The sequence below is a fragment of the Dama dama genome, chromosome 12, assembly GCF_033118175.1.
Source record: "Dama dama isolate Ldn47 chromosome 12, ASM3311817v1, whole genome shotgun sequence".
Lineage (NCBI taxonomy): Eukaryota > Metazoa > Chordata > Mammalia > Artiodactyla > Cervidae > Dama > Dama dama.
The window spans coordinates 62392029-62411614 of record NC_083692.1 but is presented as its reverse complement, the minus strand read 5'-3'; the positions used below and the strand labels follow the sequence as shown (position 1 = coordinate 62411614).

The following is a 19586-nucleotide window of genomic DNA, read 5'->3' as shown; positions in this document are numbered from 1 at the left end:
CTGAGATTTAATTCAATGTCAGGGTACAGAGCCTGGATTCAGCTTCAGCTAAAAGCACATTGCTTGGAGCAAGAACCTCTTTATACCCAACTTTAAAGGCAGGAATACACCCCAGAGTCGTGAACCTCATTTTGATCATTTATACCAACTCTGAGTTGATCAATTTCTATATTGATAACATCTAATAAACTTTTTTTTATACCCGAGAATCTTACTCTTGATAATACCTCTATCAGGAGCTGAAATCCTGTGGCTTACTCCAGTTCCAGATCTTCATGACCCAGATAATCACAATGGTGTGATCACTCACCTAGAGCCAGACATCCTGGAATGTGAAGTCAAGAGGGCCTTAGAAAGCATCACTATGAACAAAGCTAGTGGAGGTGATGGAATTCCAGTTAAGCTATTTCAAATCCTAAAAGATGATGCTGTGAAAGTGTCAGCAAATTTGGAAAACTCAGCAGTGGCCATGGGACTGGAAAAGGTCAGTTTTCATTCCAATCCCAAAGAAAGTCAATGCCAAAGAATGCTCAAACTACTGCACAATTGCACCCATCTCACACACTAGTAAAGTAATGCTCAAAATTATCCAAGCTAGGCTTCAGCAATACATGAACGGTGAACTTTCAGATGTTCAAACTGGTTTTAGAAAAGGCAGAGCAACAAGACATCAAATTGCCAACATCTGCTGGATCATCGAAAAAGCAAGAGAGTTCCAGAAAAACATCTATTTCTGCTTTTTTGACTATGCCAAAGCCTTTGACTGTGTGGATCACAATAAACTGGAAAATTCTGAAGGAGATGGGAATAGCAGACCACATGACCTGCCTCTTGAGAAACCTGTATGCAGGACAGGAAGCAACAGTTAGAACTGGACATGGAACAACAGACTGGCTCCAAATAGGAAAAGGAGTACATCAAGGCTGTATATATATATATATATATATATATTTTTTTTTAAGGCTGTATATTGTCACCCTGTTTGTTTAACTTATATACAGAGTACATCATGAGAAATGCTGGGCTGGAAGAAGCACAAGCTGGAATCAAGATTGCCGGGAGAACTATCAGTAACCTCAGATATGCAGATGACACCACCCTTATGGCAGAAAGTGAAGAGGCAACCAGTTCACACATAATTACAGTAAGTCTTCATGCTAAATTCTGATTTGTCTCCATATTCTCTGCCCTCTAAAAGTTCTACTCTCTGGAACTGGAATCCCGTTCTAGTGACTGTATTTCCACATTTCACTATGTCTTGGTCTGCCATATCCCACTATAGATACTCAGTATACTACACAGGTTCACTTAGTAACTATTTGATCCAATAGCATGCCCATCTTAACAGAATACTATCTACCTTTTAAAAAGAGACTTCATATTTTCATGAACAATGTATTCATTTTTTGTTGGTAAAAATGAGCCTCATTATATTATTCAGATTGCATTTTGTTATAAGACTCCTCAAGGACATTATTGTAATCAGTTAGTAAGCTCAACCAGGTCTTCTACAAGTGCATTTTAATTCCTTCTTATTATAGGGTAAAATTTATCAGTATTGCAGTTCTTATTTTCTGCTCAAGATTCAAAACATAACACTTAATCTGATAAACATTATAAATATTTAGGCAAATGATTCATATGTAAAATTTTTTGTTCCAGAAGAAGTGATTTTTTGTTTCTTCCTTTTAGTTGATTGGTATGTTACTAGATTGGATGGAATATGATACTACTGAATTTGCTGGAGTACTGACTTACTGACAATTTCCAATGTATGTGTGTATGTTGTCATATATATTCACATACAGAGAGAGAGAGAGAGAAAATGTTCCCAAATCAGAATTTAGCATGAAGACTTACTGTAATTGTGTGTGAACTGGTTGCCTTGGTAAGGTTAAGGTTAAGTCCAAAATGAAAGACAATGTCTAGGCTAGCATTCTTTATGATCTTATGGTTGGAGTCTATGTGTTTTTATGACTTTAATTATACGGTCCATTATTACATTTTGATATACCTTTTAAAATGCATAATAAATAAAAATTATTTTTCTAACTTGATCATAATTTTTCATGGTTCATTAAATCTATAAAAATATATACTAATATGCTCCCATAACTTATAAGTTGGAAATAGTAAATTTTTTTTACCTTTTACACTTCTTGAAAATAATTAATTTTTAATATTCCACACAAATAATTGCTTACATAATTACATCTAAATGCTTCAAACAATATAGTAACAGGAAATAAAAGGTTAAAATATGGCAAAATTGCACAAGCTGCAATAGCTATTTCACAAAAATTTTAGGTGCTTTCAGTAGAAAATCAGAATTAACTTACCAGGGAATACTGAGTATGAAGGCTACTAGATATTTTCACACTTGGATTCAAATATTTCATCATTATTGAGCTTGCACAGAAAAAAATAAATGTAATGTATACTTTAAATATGTATTTTTAAAATAACATCAAAAAGATTTTGAGATTCTGTAATTAAAAGTAAGTATATTAATATTTTAGATTTACTTCATGGTCAGGATAATTATATTAATAAGCATACTTAATATACAGCAAACTCCTTTAAAGTTCTAATCATTTAATAATAAATGATGATAATAAGAAGCACTTATTCTGAGCATACTATGTAACAATAACTGTGTTAAATGCATACTCTCATAATTGTCACAATAATTTTCAGTTATGGTTGGGATTGTTTTGAAGTTTAGACAACTTACTAAGCCTCTGAAAACTTCAATAAACTGCTCAAAGTGAAAGAGTATGTAGGGGACAACCAGAATCCAAATAAAAGTCTAGATATGTCAAATGTTTTACTTTTTCAATAGCTTCACCAAACTAATTTTTGACATCTTCCTGATTTTAACAATCATTCCTATATCAGCTAGAGTTTGCTTAGGGTATACTAAGTGTAATATGGAATAAGAAATGTATTTTAGGAATTAAACTTTGTAGAATAATGAGAACAGCTGGGAAAATAATTCTGAAGGGGATAGCAGGGTGATCAGACAAAAGTCACCAACCAGGGACCATAATGAAGTCTACTGGATGCTACTGCCTTGCTCTCCTTGCAAGGGCCTGAAATTATCCCAAGCCAGAAAGACAGGCAATTGGGAGGGAGAAATTTAAAGGCAAAGTGAAGAGAAGTATGGATAAACTTGATCCCATAGGCAAATGAAATTCATGAGGGCAAATGGAACTCCACAAGAACAATCTGGAATCCAAGTCTGTCTGTGTATCAAACTCCAACAGAGTTACTAAACACAAGTCTGTGCCCTTCAGCACAATTGCACACATGCCTGGCCTGGGTCTCAAAGAAAGTAAAGGAGAAAATCTAGCAGGGGCTATAAACTGAAGTGACGACATTGCCATCCGTCTGTGAGGTGAGCCAGCATATCAAACACAACATTCATGAACTGCAGAGGAGCCTGTGACTCTGCACCAACTTACAGAGTATAATTGTTGTTGCTTTCCTATTGCCTTCCAAATATCATGCAAATTTCTTTGTGATCAAGCACCCTAGAAAGGAGGGAAACATACTTTCGGCTTTTGTGTAGTAAGATAACATAGTAAAAAGCCATTGCTTTGCACACAATAATTTAGATCTAAATTTTGGAAGAAGGCAATGCAATTAAAAACCCTATAATATTTATGAAATCTGCATATAGAAAGTAGGGTTAAGTTACATAGTATTTTTCAAGGTATATACACCAGATTTTAAAATATCACAAAATTTCTACTTAGTAGGAAGACTTTAAGTGTACTTCCAAATAAAATATAATTCGTTTCTGCCTATAATCTTAACTTTAGTCACATTTCTAGGTTGCCTAGAAAATAAGAAATCTCAAGAGACCTAAAAATAGAAGCAAACATACAGCAGCAAGTTGATATTAAAGCAGAAACCTGTGAATGTTTAGAGCATTCAAAGTGGAGAGGATATATTTTCCAGACTCACACAATAATATATAATCTTTACAGAACCTAAGTGTATAGCAAAGTCAAAAAGCTTAGCCTGAGAACTCCACAGTCTTGATCCCTCATGACAAAAGAAATTGGTTCCAGTATGATAGTATCCCCGGGAACAGGAAAAATCCACTACAAATCTTTTCTGGTGGAAAAAGTACCCAATGTAGACCTTGGTATGCCAGAGAATAACTTAAGCAAGATGTATCCAACAATAACAAATAATGTTAAAAGAACACAAACCAATATGGAATAAGAATGAAAGTAAAAGCAACAAATAATAAATTTAGATCCTCTATGATCTCAGATACTGAAATTATTAATTATAAAATTAAAGCAATAATGTATAAGAAGAAGGAAGAAATACATATGAAATAAAGAAAAGGAGTAGTGAAAATGTTGCTATTTTAAGAAGAAAACTATAGCTTCTGAAATAAAAAATGCAATTCCAGAAATTAAAATCTTAACAGATTGGTTAAACAACAGTCTAAAGTAAACTAAAGAAACAATAATGGACAGGAAAATAGTATATTCAGAATTATTCAAACTACATGCAAGGAAACAAAGACATGGAAACCTGAAAGAAATATCAGGAGACATGGGGAGTACAATAATTTCTAATATATAATCTGAGTTCCAGAAAAAGAGAATAATGAAATTAGAAGAATAGTAATATCTGTAGAAACAATAGATGAGAAATTTTCAGATCTGAAAAAAAGAGCAGAATCTCTACAGTCAGAGATATAAAAAAAAAAAAAATAGGTTACAGCAGTTACATAAAAAGAGAAAGTAAAAAAAATAAAAAAGTTCAATGATAAGATAGAAGGATACAGAATAGCTAGGGCCCTGGGGCTGTGATAACCCATTACTAGCGACCATGAGGGAGTCACCAACAGCCTCATTCAATACCATTTAAGCCTGAAAACTCCAGCATCTGTGAGCTAGAGGTGGGAGAGAGACCAGTGCTGGGCAGAAGGACACTGCCTCCAACTCCGTGATTCTTTCCTGCACATTGCATTCCAGGAAGGTTCAGTGGAGGATGGCCTACAGGTATCCTGTGGCATTTAGATGCCACAGGAGCTAACTGCTGGCTCTCAATTTTATGTTTGCTTCAAGAGATTGAGAACACTTCCCATGCTAGAGTCAGTACGAGTAGCCTAGGGTCAGCCTGGCCAGACTGTGGTACCGTTCTGACCCTCTTGTGTTATAATTCCAAGCTCAGAAACCTGCCTCAGTAGAAAGCTTTTGCTTTTACTTGTTTTTTTCAATATTGTGTTGGGCACTCTTACCCTCTGGTTATTGTAAATGGAAAAATTTCAGTCATATTTCCTTAGATATCATTTTTTTCCTTCCAATCATTTGCTTCTGCAATTTCTTTCTGCCTAATTACATTGCAGCATGACCAGAGGCTCAGCGCCCCTACTGTCTGGGTCATACGCCATTTGGCTTCTTCAATACTCTGAATAGAGTAACCTGATGGGTTTTTTTTTTTTAATTATATATATATATATTCCTATATAATCTATATATATATATATATCTCTCCACAAAAATATAAAAGTCAGAATATTTTCTAAGCACTATAAAAGTTAGGTTAAGGTAAAAATCTTCCCTAAAACACACACACACATACACACACACACACAAACAAAAAACAACAGGATCAAATGTTTAAAATAGAGTTCTAACAAACCTTCCAGGGAAAATTATTACAGTATTATAAACCCCTTCTAAAATAGAAAAGAGGGAACAGTACATACCTACTCAATTTATGAGGCAAGAATATCTTTGAAATGAACATAAAATAATAGTATAATATCAAACTTATTCAAGCTGAGTGTTTTAAAGAACTGCACAACCAAATTTGATTTATCCCATGAACAAATGGGTGGTTAATTTTGTAAAAATATATTAATGCAAACCACATCATTTAGATATTATTACAGAAAAACTTAAAGTCATCCAAACAGATGCACAAAGACATGAAAAATGTTCAACTTTCAGGTTTGAAAGACTGAAGAGAGAAAAAAGAAAACTAATAAAAGAAGCTAATTTTGGCCAAAATTGAAAATTTCAAAATTTTTTTATCCTATGGAAGAATATCTGTCACAAAGATTCAAGGAATATCATCCTTAAAAGTGGGAAGGTAGAGGCGATTTTTTAAAGTTCAGGATTAATGTAAGAATATTGTTCACTGCTGCTGCTGCTGCTAAGTCGCTTCAGATGTGTCCGACTCTGTGCGACCCCACAGACGGCAGCCCACCAGGCTCCTCTGTCGCTGGGATTCTCCAGGCAAGAACACTGGAGTGGGCTGCCATTTCCTTCTCCAATGCGTGTATGCATGCTAGGTCGCTTCAGTCGTCTGACTCTGTGCGACCCCATGGACAGCAGCCCACCAGGCTTCTCTACTGGAGTGGGTGCCATTTCCTTCTCCATTCACTCCTACTGTTTCTATTCAAATCACATAGAATCATCATATGATTAAATCATATAGAAGCAACAGTAAGAATAAGAAATGTATTAAAATATAAATATTTGAAAGCAAATGGCAAAATTATTAATATTAGCAGATGATTTGATGTCTATGCAAAATATGCAAGGGAATCAACAGAAAGACTATTAAAGATTTAGTATAAGAGCACACTTAAAATGTAATAAGATGACCTTTTCAATACCAACAAAAAAAATAAGGCATCTATAAAAGCAAATCTAACAGAAGATGTGTAAAACAATAATGGAGAAAATTATAAGGTATATATTGAAAAACATTAAAGGAGACCTAATAAATTAGAGGTACAATTTAGAAAAAGGAAGACTCATTTTCATAGAGATGTCAATTCTCAGATTACTCAAGAAAGTTACTATAAATTCAATAAAAACCTTATAAGGTATTGTTGAACATAATAATTTGACAAGCTGCTTATTAAATTTATCTGGAAGGGGAAAGTTCCAAGAATAGCCCTGACATAATGAAGATAATGAGCTGCCAAAGCTTGCTTTCAAAGAGAAAATATTTATTATAAAGTTATCATAATTAGCTAGTCATATGGGGAAGAAAAGGATCTCTTGGTAAACTATACAAAACAACAAATTTCCACAGGTTAAAGATTAAATCTCAGTAGTAAAATTTAATCTTTGTAAATAAATCAGAGTACTAGATGTCAATATCAGGATAGATATAATTTCTTAAACAACACAGAAAAAATGCTAGCAACTAAAGAAAAAAATGATAAATTCTACTACACTATAACTAAGAATATATGCAATGCAATCTATTATTCATTAGTTATCTGTTATTGCATAACAGTTCAGCACAAATTCTGGGTCTTAAAACATACACATTTGTGTTATCAGTTTCTGTGAGTCAGGAGTCTAAGCACAGGTTATCCTTAGTCTTCTGTAAAGTTGCAATCCAAGTGTTGGCCAGGGCTGAGTTTTCACCTGGAGGCTGGACTTGGGAAGGGTCAACTTGGAGATACATTCAGTCTGTTGACAGTTTATTTATTGGTAGTTCTAGGACTCCTAGCAGTTTGCTTCTTCAAAACCAGTATGGAGAACCAGACTCCAGAACAAGTTTAGTAGAAAAATGGAAGTTTTCTTACCATAGTCTTATATGTAGTATCATAGTTCTGGGAGTGACATTACATCACTTTGGTTATTCTTTGTTAGTTAGAAATATTATTAAGTCACAGGTCTTACCCACAGTCAAGGGGAGGAGATTATACATGGGCATGAAACATCTGGAGGTAGGAATCTAGAGAGTCACATAAAAGTCTGTCTGCCACAGGTTTGTACATTCTGAATTACAATAACTAAATAGATACTCTTGAACTCAAACTTCAAAATATAAATTAAAAAATTACTAACACCATTTAATCTCTTGTGTGTACCTTCCATAGACCTTGTCTATTACTCCCCTGTCATGCTATGTCCCACCCAACCATTAGCCTAAATTTTTGTTCTTAGCATCCCTTAAGACAACTAGATTTATCATGTTTTTTACTTATTTCCTCTAGGTTTCCTTGTTTTTTAGCTTATAAAAGGGCATTACACTATTTAGAGTCTTCTTTTATTTTCTTTTTTTCACTTAACACTTTATTTCTTATGTAAGTCTCATAGAGACTTATTTATACTGTTATCTCTAGTTCATTTGAAAGTGAAGCCATTCATGGTATCCTCCAGGCAAGAATACTGGAGTGTGTTGCCATTTCCTTCTCCAGGGAATCTTCCTGACCCAGGGATCGAACCTGGGTCTCCCACATTGCAGGCAGACGCTTTAACCTCTGAGCCACCTTCACTCTGTACATATTTCCCATTGTGAATATACTTCAATTATTATATTCATGTATTTATTTTAGGAATTAGGAGTTAGTTTTGGGTTTTCTTCACTTTTTGTTATTATGAACAATGATATAAAAGCTCTTGCATACATCTTCTGATTCATGATTGGGTTTTTCTAGTTTAGATATCTAAAAGTGGTATTTCTTTCTCTTAGGTCACAAGCCTCTTCAAATTTATTATGTAATTTTAAAATTATTTTCTGAAATTAGAGGGTTGATACTCCTCAAGTTCATTAATTCATTCAATAAGTACTGGTGGCACTTGTCACAAATATGTCATTAGATGTAGTTAAGAATCAAATTTCTTTCGAAACATCCCACCCTCACCTTCTCCCACAGAGTTCAAAAGTCTGTTCTGTACTTCTGTGCATGTTTATTATCTATGGTGAAACAGATCACCAGCCCAGGTGGGACGCATGAGACAAGTGCTCGGGCCTGGTGCACTGGGAAGACCCAGAGGAATCGGGTGGAGAGGGAGGTGGGAGGGGGGTTCGGGATGGGGAATACGTGTAAATCTATGGCTGATTCATATCAATGTATGACAAAACCCACTGAAAACATAAATAAATAAATAAAGGAAAAAATGAAAAAAAGAATCAAATTTCTAAAACCTCAAATTTGCTTTTGAAATAAACTAGGCTTGGACTTTGTACATACTGTTATATTTTGATGATTTTCTATTATTTTATAATGTCTTGAAAAATATATAAAACTGAGGCATTTTTATCAATAATCCAGTTTTGCTTCAAGAACATGACTTGTTATCACAGGGCAAGTAGTTCATAAATTGAAGCAGTCCATTGTACATAAATCATATCCCTACCAACTAGACAGAAAATAAAATTAATAGACATTGTTTATGGGTAATTTGAATACAGCCACATGATCATGGGCTTCAGTGATAGAAATTTAAAGCATGCTCACACTTAAGGTGCTCACATATGGTAGAAAAGTAGAGAGGCCACAGGTAAATGGAAGTTGTTTAGAAGCGATATGGAAATTTCTTTTTGTTGAATGAGGTTTTATTTTAGTCTGGTGAAATTTCAATGCCTTCTAAATTTTAGTAATTCAGGCATTTACTGGCATGGTGTGTGGAATTTTTTCATCCAAATGGTTTGACAGGAGAAATACTGAAGTGAACACAAAATTTTATTTTCCTGGAAAAACTACCAACCGTGCTCCAGTGAAACCATATTGCTTTTACATTAGCATGTTTCCTTAATAACATCTAACCCTCATCTGTAACTTTTCAATCACTTTCAATTCCTGTTCAAACCTCCCATCTGTTAGAAAACAGCCTAGACTAGTAGTTTCAGTTTCTTAGAGCAGGAAAGAAGAAATTGCCTGCTCTTATTCCCCTAGCTCATGCTCGCTCATTCCTTGATATGTATTACTGACAACAGAATGTGAGCATAGACAATATTCTCTGTGTTAAATGAAGACTCCAAGTCACAAAAAACGAGTTCCTTTTCTGTACTCCTGGTGATCTTTACAGTGCTGCCTCCTGGTTCTCTATGGATCTGATGTCCAAATGCTCACTCTTATGGGTCTTTTTGTAGGTTCTTTAGAAGAGACTGGAGTTCCTCTCCCTATTAAATCCCCTCAAGAGAAACCTGGTCAAAGCATGACTCATTCCACGCCTTTAGCTGCCACCACAGAGGAGGTCTCCGAGGGCATAGAATCAGCTGCTGCTGCTAAGTCGCTTCAGTCATGTCTGAGTCTGTGTGACCCCATAGACGGCAACCCACCAGGCTCCCCCATCCCTGGGATTCTCCAGGCAAGAACACTGGAGTGGGTTGCCATTTCTTTCTCCAATGCGTGAAAGTGAAGAGTGAAAGTGAAGTCGCTCAGTCGTGTCCGACTCATAGTGACCCCATGGACTGCAGTCTACCAGGCTCCTCCGTCCATGGGATTTTTCCAGGCAACAGTACTGGAGTGGGCTGCCATTGCCTTCTCCGGATAGAATCAGCAGTGTTACATAAAGAACCAGAATGGCCCCACATCATGGGATGTTTAAATCTTATCCTTACTATGCCAGAAGTTGAGGACTGCCCTCCAACACTCTCTCTGTCTCAGTTCCACCATCTCTTTCCTGTCTTCACCCCCAGTACCATCGTCTTGTATGTGGTGGTGGCGGTGCTCGCGGTGCTGGTGGTCAATGACTCAGCATTCAGGTAAAAGAAAATCATCATTGGGAATTCCCTGGTTGTCCAGTGATTAGGACTCTGTGCTTTCACTGATGAGGACATAGGTTCAATCCCTGTTTGGAGAACTGACTGCAAGTCATATGGTGTGGCCAAAAAAAAAAAAAGTCACTGTTTCCTAACAATTCAATATCCTTTTCCCCACTCCATTCACCCAGCGAGGGGAAGGGATCCTTGCTCCTTTAAGAACTCTGCATTTGTGCAAAAAACACCATCCTCCTTCACAACCTCTAATATTTCTCTTCATCAGTGACCAGACATTTTAGGACAACAGGGAGTTTAATGAATAGGACACTTGAAGAGTTTAATAATATTATTCTAAAAATACAATAGTTTCTGCCATGAATATAGACCTATTCTTTAAATATTTGGAGCATAAAAATATCAATAACTCTCAGGCAACATTTTGAAATATAATTAAACTGCGTAATTACCTGACTAGGTAATTAATACATAACAACATAAAAGTTGTCAGACATGTATGAACACAACACAAAATTTATATTTCTAGAATCTATATTAAAAATTCTTCATCTTGATGATCATAGTCATTTTACCTATAACTATTTGAGATCCACACCAATAAAAGATAACCAGAAGTTGCTACAAAACATGTGGAAGCATACTTCTACATGATTTAAAGTTAAAATTTCCAGAAGTAGATAACTGTTAGTATGATATTAAGACAACTTCTGGGTGAATAAACTGAAACAAAACAGGATCAAAGAATCTCCTTCTCCAATATATAATGAAGTGGATAATATAGAAAAAAAAAATACATCTAAACCCACCAAGGAAGGGGTCTTGTCATAAATTTAGGAGAGAAGACATAAAATTAAAACAGTATTCTCATGTGTTCTTCTAACAGTATTTTTTTAATTAAAATTTTGACTTTAATAAAATGTATATATTAAGAAAAAATTCTGGCTAAATAGCTTTAATATAATTACTATAATTCTATATTTTGAGGCATGGGGAGAAATAATAGATTATATAATGATGATTTATGAAACGTAGCTCTTAAAACTCTTAGAAGCATTCCTGAAGAAACATGAAATTTTAAAAAGTCCCACAAATGTCCTAATAAGGAGAGAAATGTACTGTGCATATAAGTTGTTACATAAGGGAACACTAGGAAAATTCATGGACAGTTGTAGCTCCAAACAATGACAAAGATCCTCAGCATTTGGACGTGCCATTTTCTAGAGTTCCTCACTGAATAGGAGCAAGGTCAGGATAAGAAACACACCACAGATTGATGAGCAGACTGCACAGTTTAAAGACAGGAGTGAGCTGTGATGTAAGAATATTTAAAGGGATTTCGGAAGAGGTATCCGTCATCCATCAAAGGCTGTAACTATTAATCCTTCAATTTCTCTCCTATCCTTGTCCCTCTCATCCTGAGGTTATGGAAAAGAAGATAGATAGCAATACCCAGTCCTCAAACAATGCCACCCAAAGAGAAGGCTAAATGAACCAAAAACTGCAAAAACTTTGTGAAAGGGTGACTAGAGATATTCCACCATTTAATCTTTCAGAATAAATATAAGGTCTGGGTAGAACAGTATATATATCACACATATGTAGTATGAAAATAATGTCAGGACAGCTATATAATCAGTCTCTTGAGAAAAAGGAGAGGAGAAGTGAAGAAAGAAGTAAATATTGGATGAAAAAGATAGGTAAGGTAAATAGAATATCTAGTTTGGAAGGAAAACATAGATAATAAAACAAATCTCCATAGTGAATAATAATCATATGTAGAGGATAACTGGTTAAGCACAACATTTTTCAAAATAAGTTCCAAAAAGAGATGACAAAATAGAAAAATATGAGAATAGAAATTTATAAAATTAAATATAAACAACAAAAACTCAAACCAGAATGTTGAATCCAAGTAAAACTAGAACTCAAAATTATACAACCAGAGGGAATTATGGTTGCAAAAAACAGAATATTAAGGTTATATATCATGAAAATAAATAACACTACAAGCAACAACAATTAGGAGAGAGGCAGGAACAAATGTAACGATAACTTCAGATTCAACTGTTATTCAACTGTTCAACTTATATATTCAACTGTTATTCAACTGATTCAACTGAACTTCAGATTCAACTTCAGCTAACATTAATTTTGTGTTCTTATGTGCAAGCCACAATCCTATTCATTTTCTCAATGAATTATCTCATATAGTCCTAAAAACAACCTATAATTATAATGTCTTAATCCCATTTTATAGTTTAAAATTAAGGAATATCTATACTAATATCTATATCCACTATTAAGCATGATAATAACCTCACTTAGAATTATTATTAATGGTGCAATATACTTTTGGCTTTACTCATTAACTTTTACATTATTTACTTAAAAAAAAGAATATGTAGATATTCTTAGGAAAACAATGAAGTCATTACTTTAAAATAAAAAAGCATATATTATTAATATAAAGGCAGGAGATGATTGGGGCTAAATGATCTCTCTCTCATCTCAATCCTTAGGTCAGTAGTTGACACTCTTTAAGAAACAAAAAGCCCAGCTTGATTTGTCTCAGTACAAAGCTGCTAAAGTAGAAATAAAATGCCTGCCAATATTACTGATAACCAATCCATGTAAGAGCTGGTGTATATTTTCATAAAAATTAAAGATTCTAAGAAATATTTGCTTAATATAATTCCATATTTTGAGAGAAGGAAAGACATGGTGGATTATACAATAATTATTGGTGGAATATGCTTTTCAAAACAAAATTGGAATGGTACACAGTCCATTTCCTAACAGATTCAGCCAGTATTTTCCATAAAGTCGGAAGAACTCCAACAACTAAATCAGAGAGTTTTGCAAGGCAATATTTGCTTGAATTTAGTCAACTGTACTTGGATTTTTATTTTAAATAAGCAGATAGTTTTGTTTCATTGCAGTAGTAGATGAAATTCTGAATACATATGTTCCAATATTAAATTTTCCATTTTGAATAGAAATTGAAAAATAATGAAGAGCTCTACAATATAAAGTTAAATTTCAGTTCAAATGTCTTACAAATTTTAATAACTAGAAAATAAGAAAATGCTGATAAAACAAAATTATGGCTTGGAGAACATAAGTTAGCATGATGTTTATTAAGAAAAACAAGTGAAAATGTTCTATCAAAGTTAAAAGAAATAAAATTTATATATAATAGCTTGTAAAACTGAAGGGAAAAGTCAAGTAATAAATCTTGATGACACCTTCCTACTAGATGTTTAATGTAATAATTTTTCATCTTTAATTCCCTTTTCATTCACCTATCTATATGCAATAACAATCATAGTTACCAATCTCTTAGAGCAAAGACATTCATGGGCTTATGCCTCCTGCATTTAAGGAGTATAGAGCTCCACATATGAAGGTTAAAGTGTTTAGAAAGTTTGAGCCCAAAGATAAGGATAAATAATGACAGAGAATATTTTCAAAGCTGCATCATATTTGTATTAACACGTGACCAAGGAAGTGCATTGTTTGGCATTTTGATTTTTTTGAAGTTGAGGGTTTTTTTTTTTTTTTTTTAAAGATTATATGGTAAAAAATAAACAGGACTGGACAGGAGTCAGAAGATCCGACTCAAGCATACTCTTATTTGCAAGTTGCACACTGCTTAATCTCCTAGAAAATTTCAGGGGGTTTAAAGTATTAATATCACGTAAAACTTGTCAAAGGCTACTTAAGGTGAAAGGTCCTTGCTATATATTCATGTAATTTAGTACCTACTATTCTTTTTGTTTGAGCTTCCCTGGTGGTTCAGTGGTAAAGAACTTGCCTGCCAATACAGGAGATGCAGGAGAGTCAGGTTTGATTCCTGGGTCGGGAAGATCCCCAGGAAAAGGAAATGGCAACCCACTCCAGTATTCTTCCTTCTTCTTTAGGTATAATAATAAGTATAGCTTAAAATAGCAACTTACCTTAAAAATACTCAAGTAGGTAATATAGTAAGAGCAGAAAAGAAGTGTCAAGGCAGACACAAAATTTTAAGATTGACATAGGAATTTTAACTAAATGAAAATAATTTTATTTTTTTAATTTTTAAAAAATAATTTTAAAAGGATGTCTTTCAATACTGCTTATTTGTATTCCTTTTGTTCCTTAAATACATTGACTTCAAAAATGAGTAGTTATAGAAAACTGAGGGCACTGCTCTCAGGATTGAAATTTAGAAAACTAAATAACATTAAGAACCAGAATTTTAAAATGTAGTAGAGACCCAGAAACTTTCGCTTATGTAATTTCTAAAATAAAACATAACAACAACTAAAAACCCCACTTGTATGCACAACATAACTCTAATGTAGGGCAAGCACCGACAGATTGCAATTTTTCTCTGGGATCTTTTAAAACAGGACAGATACCTGATTTAGTGTCATTTTCTTTTCTGTTCATTCTACTGGGACTCAGGTCAAGCAATATGAACTTGGATGTCAACCTATGACCTTTCTGTGATGAAGAATAGATTGGATTGTCCCCTCTTGAGTGTGAGATAATGAAAGGCTTGTCTGGGGAAATCTTTGGCAGTGATCCCCATTGTCCCAAGGCTGATAGTTGGAGTTGATAGGTAGTTCTAAAAAAAAAAAAAATGTGCAGACATGTATAAGGAAAACCTAAGCAACAAGTTTAAGAATAGACTTTTTAGTTTCAAAGAGACCGTAGTTGAAAAATGACTAATTGCCTACCATGATTTTCATTCCTATTATTTTCTATAACAGTAATTCTTTTCTGTAAATCTCAGATTCTTCCCTACCTTTTTACTCAAGGTAATAACTGTGTAATTTATGACTTCGCTACAAACAAAACTTATTACATATTTCCCTAAGCTCTCTAGGTTAAAAGCGTGAATTAGAACCGCAATAGCTTTCTCTATGAATGGCATACAAATCGTTTCACTTGAAAGGAAATTATCATTTGTTATTAAAATTCTTTCTGATAATTTTAATAGAAAAATTATTTCTCTAGTAGCCTATGTCTTAAAAATTGGATATTTTTTAAACTTTTAAAATATTAAAAAATTAATAATTACTTTTTGCCAGTAAATACAATTTATTGGTGAGCAAAATTCAGACCAGCATGGCCAAAGTTGGCAGTGTTGTCAAACACTTCAGGAGTGCAGAGCTCGCCACTTGTCCAAAGGGCCACGGTTGGGGACATATTTGACTCCGCAACCATCGGGAATGAGGCGCTTCTTAGCCACTTTGTCTTCAAATTCATCAGCATTAAACTTGGTAAAGCCCCATTTCTTGGAGATATGAATCTTCTGGCGTCCTGGGAACTTGAACTTGGCCCTGCGTAGAGCTTCAATCACATGTTCCTTGTTCTGAAGCTTGGTGCGGATGGACATGATGACTTGACCAATGTGGACTCGGGCCACCGTACCCTGGGGCTTTCCAAAGGCACCTCGCATACCTGTCTGAAGCCTGTCAGCCCCAGCACAGGACAACATCTTGTTGATGCGGATGACATGGAATGGATGGAGTCGCACTCGGATGTGAAAGCCATCTTTGCCACAACTTTTCACCATGTACTTGTTGGCACAAATTCGGGCGGCCTCCAGGGCTTCGGAAGAGAGCTGCTCATATTCATCAGACACCATGTGGCCACAGAGTGGGAACTCATCCACTTTGGCCTTCTTCCGACCCAGGTCAAAGATGCGGATCTTGGCATCGGGGACACCTCGACAGAAGCGAGACTTTGGGTAAGGCTTATTCTTGCAGTACCGGTAACAACGGGCAGGGCGGCGGCCCATGACAACAGGAAGAATCTCTGAGGCGGGTAGTAGTGAAAGAGGCGCTCGCGCTCACGCCTGCGCATGCGCTAAATGTACATTGCCCATCTTTAGGTGCGGGAACCATAGAGGACTTGAAGACTCTCTTTCACGACATCCCCACCATAGACGCAGATATACTCTACGCATGCGTGTGGGAGATTTGAAAACTGAGCAGGACCGAGAGGCTGCTGAATATATTGACATGCGGGCATCCTGGTGAAGCAGTGGACCTTCCAGCAGCGGCCCCATAAGGCTGTTTCCTTCCACCTGTTCATCTTGAGCCTAGAATGTTTGCCATAAAGTTTGTCATAGGTATAAAAGATGTACTGTCCCAGAATTTGAATGAGGAAGGGCTCTCTACCTAGTAAACATACCTTGTGTCTGGTTTGTTCAAATAATGCCAGAGCTCACATCCCCATCAGCGATTGTAGATCAATTGCTATTTCTCAGAGTATGTGCTCACCTTCATGGATAAAGTGGTTTCTTGGTATAAGCTCCCTGATGAGCCTCAGGAAGAGATGAAAATAGAGGGATGAAAGAGACAGAGAGAAGTTATCTGTTGTACATGTTGCTTGATAATTGCTTTAGAAACATGAGTTTGGTTTTATTTATTTGGCCATGTGGAATGATTTTATTGTCAAAATGTCATCCATAATATTGGAATACCAACTAAACTTTTAAACTTTAAGGTTGTTTGCATTTTCAAATGTTGCTGCTTCTGGGAACTGTATAAAAAGTAACTGTTGGGAATTCCTCCGTGATCCAGTTGTTAGGACTTGGCACTTTCACTGTCGGGTCTATGTTCTGTCCCTGGTTAGGGAGCTAAGATCCCACAAGCCAGGAGGCGAGGCCACAAACAAACAAAAAAAAAGTGTAACTATTTATGCTTTGTTAATGTTTTACACCTTACTGAGAATGAGCTTCATAGTTTGTTTTCTTCTATTATTAGATTTTATAAAAAATAATATGATCAGGATCAGAGTGTGGGGAAAGAGGGAAATGAAAGGGAGAGAATTTACAAATAGTCAGTCAGTTAGTTCAGTTGTTCAGTCGTGTCTGACTCCTTGCGACCTCATGGATTGCAGCATACCAGGCCTCCCTGTCCATCACCAACTCCCTGAGTTTACTCAAATTCATGTCCATTGAATCGGTGATACCATCCAACCATCTCATCCTCTGTCATCCCCTTCTTCTCCTGCCTTCAATCTTTCCCAGCATCAGGGTCTTTTCCAATGAATCAGTCCAGTAGGAGTGGCAGTGGGGATAGGAGGGTGGGGAGGGGGGGCAACTTTCATGTCACAAGGACCATTTTAACAAGTTAGTGATCCTGCTCTTCTATTTGAGAACAGAGTAGCTTTACGCAGGTTTTATCACTTGATATTTACTATATAGTCAATAGAGTGGGGGCTTCCCAAGTGAATCAGTAGTAAAGAGTCAGCTTGTCAGTGCAGGAGTTGCAGGAGATGCAGATTCCATCCCTGGGTTGGGAAGATCCCCTTGAGGATGAAATGGTAACCCACTCCATTATTATTGTCTGAAAAATCCAAGAGACCAAGAGACCTGACGGGTTACAGTCCATGGGGTTGCGAAGAGATGGACATGACTGAGCAGTAAAGCACACACATACGATAGACTATAAGGGGCCAAAAAAATGGATGCAGGGAAGTCAGGAAGGAAGGCTTTTCAACACTGAAGAAAATAAGTGAATTTAACTTGAATATGTTTGTAATATCTTTCACTTTAAAAACATATTTGTATCTTTTTCTGCTACTACATGCCCAGAATATATCATAGTTTGGGGAGAGATGAATATGTGAGGTCAAAGGAAGATACTCAGTTGCAGTTCATGTGCTATCACACACTCACCATCACCTGTCTAGGTCATGCTTTGTGGTTTCAAAACCCTAGAAATCTCTGACCAGCAGATGTGTGACTATCTGGGCTTGCTTACATAACCCTCTTTCCTTAATCCAAAAGATGACCAATCACCGTTTGCCTGGGACTGTACCAGTTTTGAAGCCCTGCATCCCCCCAGACCCCTCAATCCAAGGCAAAATGAGGGAGTTGATCACCCTACCACATTTAAGCATGGGCCCCCTTACAGTTGTAGACTGGAGTCAGAGGGTGGGAAGTGAAGGGGAGAGCCAGACTGGGGTTCTCTGTTTAGACTCTTTTCATCTTAGTCCTACAGATGTTAGAGGGGAGCCTGTGGAAAATATCTGAGCTACACTATTCTACTTAAATGTTAAAAGCATTCCCCTCAATCAGTTCCAAAGTTTTGAGTGTTCTTCTGTCTCCCAACTCCTGGTACCCACAATGTGCTTCATGCTAAGCAAATATTGCAACAAAGTTTAAAACTTATCTGCTTTGAAATAACCTGAAATACAGTGAAGAAGAAATACATGGGAAATAATTTAGATCTCATTTATAAAATGTATTACTTTGGTAATTGCAATAAAAGTTAAGCAAAGGGAGACACTAGTGTCATATAAAATAGAGATGTCTTAAGGAATAATTAGAATATATGAAAGTGAAGTAAGGAATAAGGTGAGAAAGGGGCATGGCAACTGCATAAGTCTGATTAGATCTAGGAGAACAAGAAATCCAATTAGGTCATTGGTTTTGCTCCCTATTTTTGACAAATTGTGTGACCCATAGTACAGTTTTTGAATCAGTACCCAGCACTTCTGAGGGACAGCTGTGTTGGTCAATGCTTAACAACCTGCCGCTTGGGGAGTGGTGTGAGGGGCCCCCAACTTGTAGTGCTTGTTGATATCTCTAGTGTAGATACTTCATTATCATTTCAGCGACCACTGTGATATTAATGAACGTGAAATGGCAAGAGACACACAGTAAGCTCTTGTGTGTCGGTGGTTAGCTGGCTCTAGCACGCTACCATTGTGCTGTGCATACCCAAGAAAAATAGAAAAAACAAATTTGGCTAAAGCTAGTAATCATGTTAGAATAGTGCATTTTGGCATGGGTAGGGAGAGATCATTTTCTTGGAGCCCTTAAAAAGCAGGCAGGGAAACGTGTTTAGACAATGATTCAGGCTGTGAAGTCTTTCCTCCATGGTTTCACACTCCTGTTCCATAATTCCCATAGAAGAAATCTGCACTATTTTGTACTTACTGATTATGTATTATTTATTAAGGCAGCCTTTATGTACTTAGAATTAGCACTGTATAATATTAAAAATACAATCAAATTCCCAGTATCCTCTGCCTTCATGCAAAGCCTGGAAAAGAACAGTTTTGTGTATCAATTCAGT

General features: G+C 35.9%; 1 protein-coding gene across 2 annotated transcripts; it reads right to left on the bottom strand.

Moving 5' to 3' along the window:
- Positions 1-15649: 15649 nt before the first annotated feature.
- RPL10L (ribosomal protein L10 like) lies at positions 15650-16294 on the bottom strand. Of its 2 annotated transcripts, XM_061158406.1 has the most exons (2): positions 16186-16294; positions 15650-16104 (listed from the first exon to the last, which is right to left on the bottom strand). In XM_061158406.1, the coding sequence occupies exons 1-2, from the start codon at positions 16292-16294 to the stop codon at positions 15650-15652; spliced, it is 564 nt and encodes a 187-aa protein (XP_061014389.1). The 2 variants fall into 2 exon arrangements, with proteins under 2 accessions (XP_061014389.1, XP_061014388.1); XM_061158405.1 differs by having other exon boundaries at positions 15650-16294.
- Between the last annotated feature and the right edge of the window lie 3292 nt (positions 16295-19586).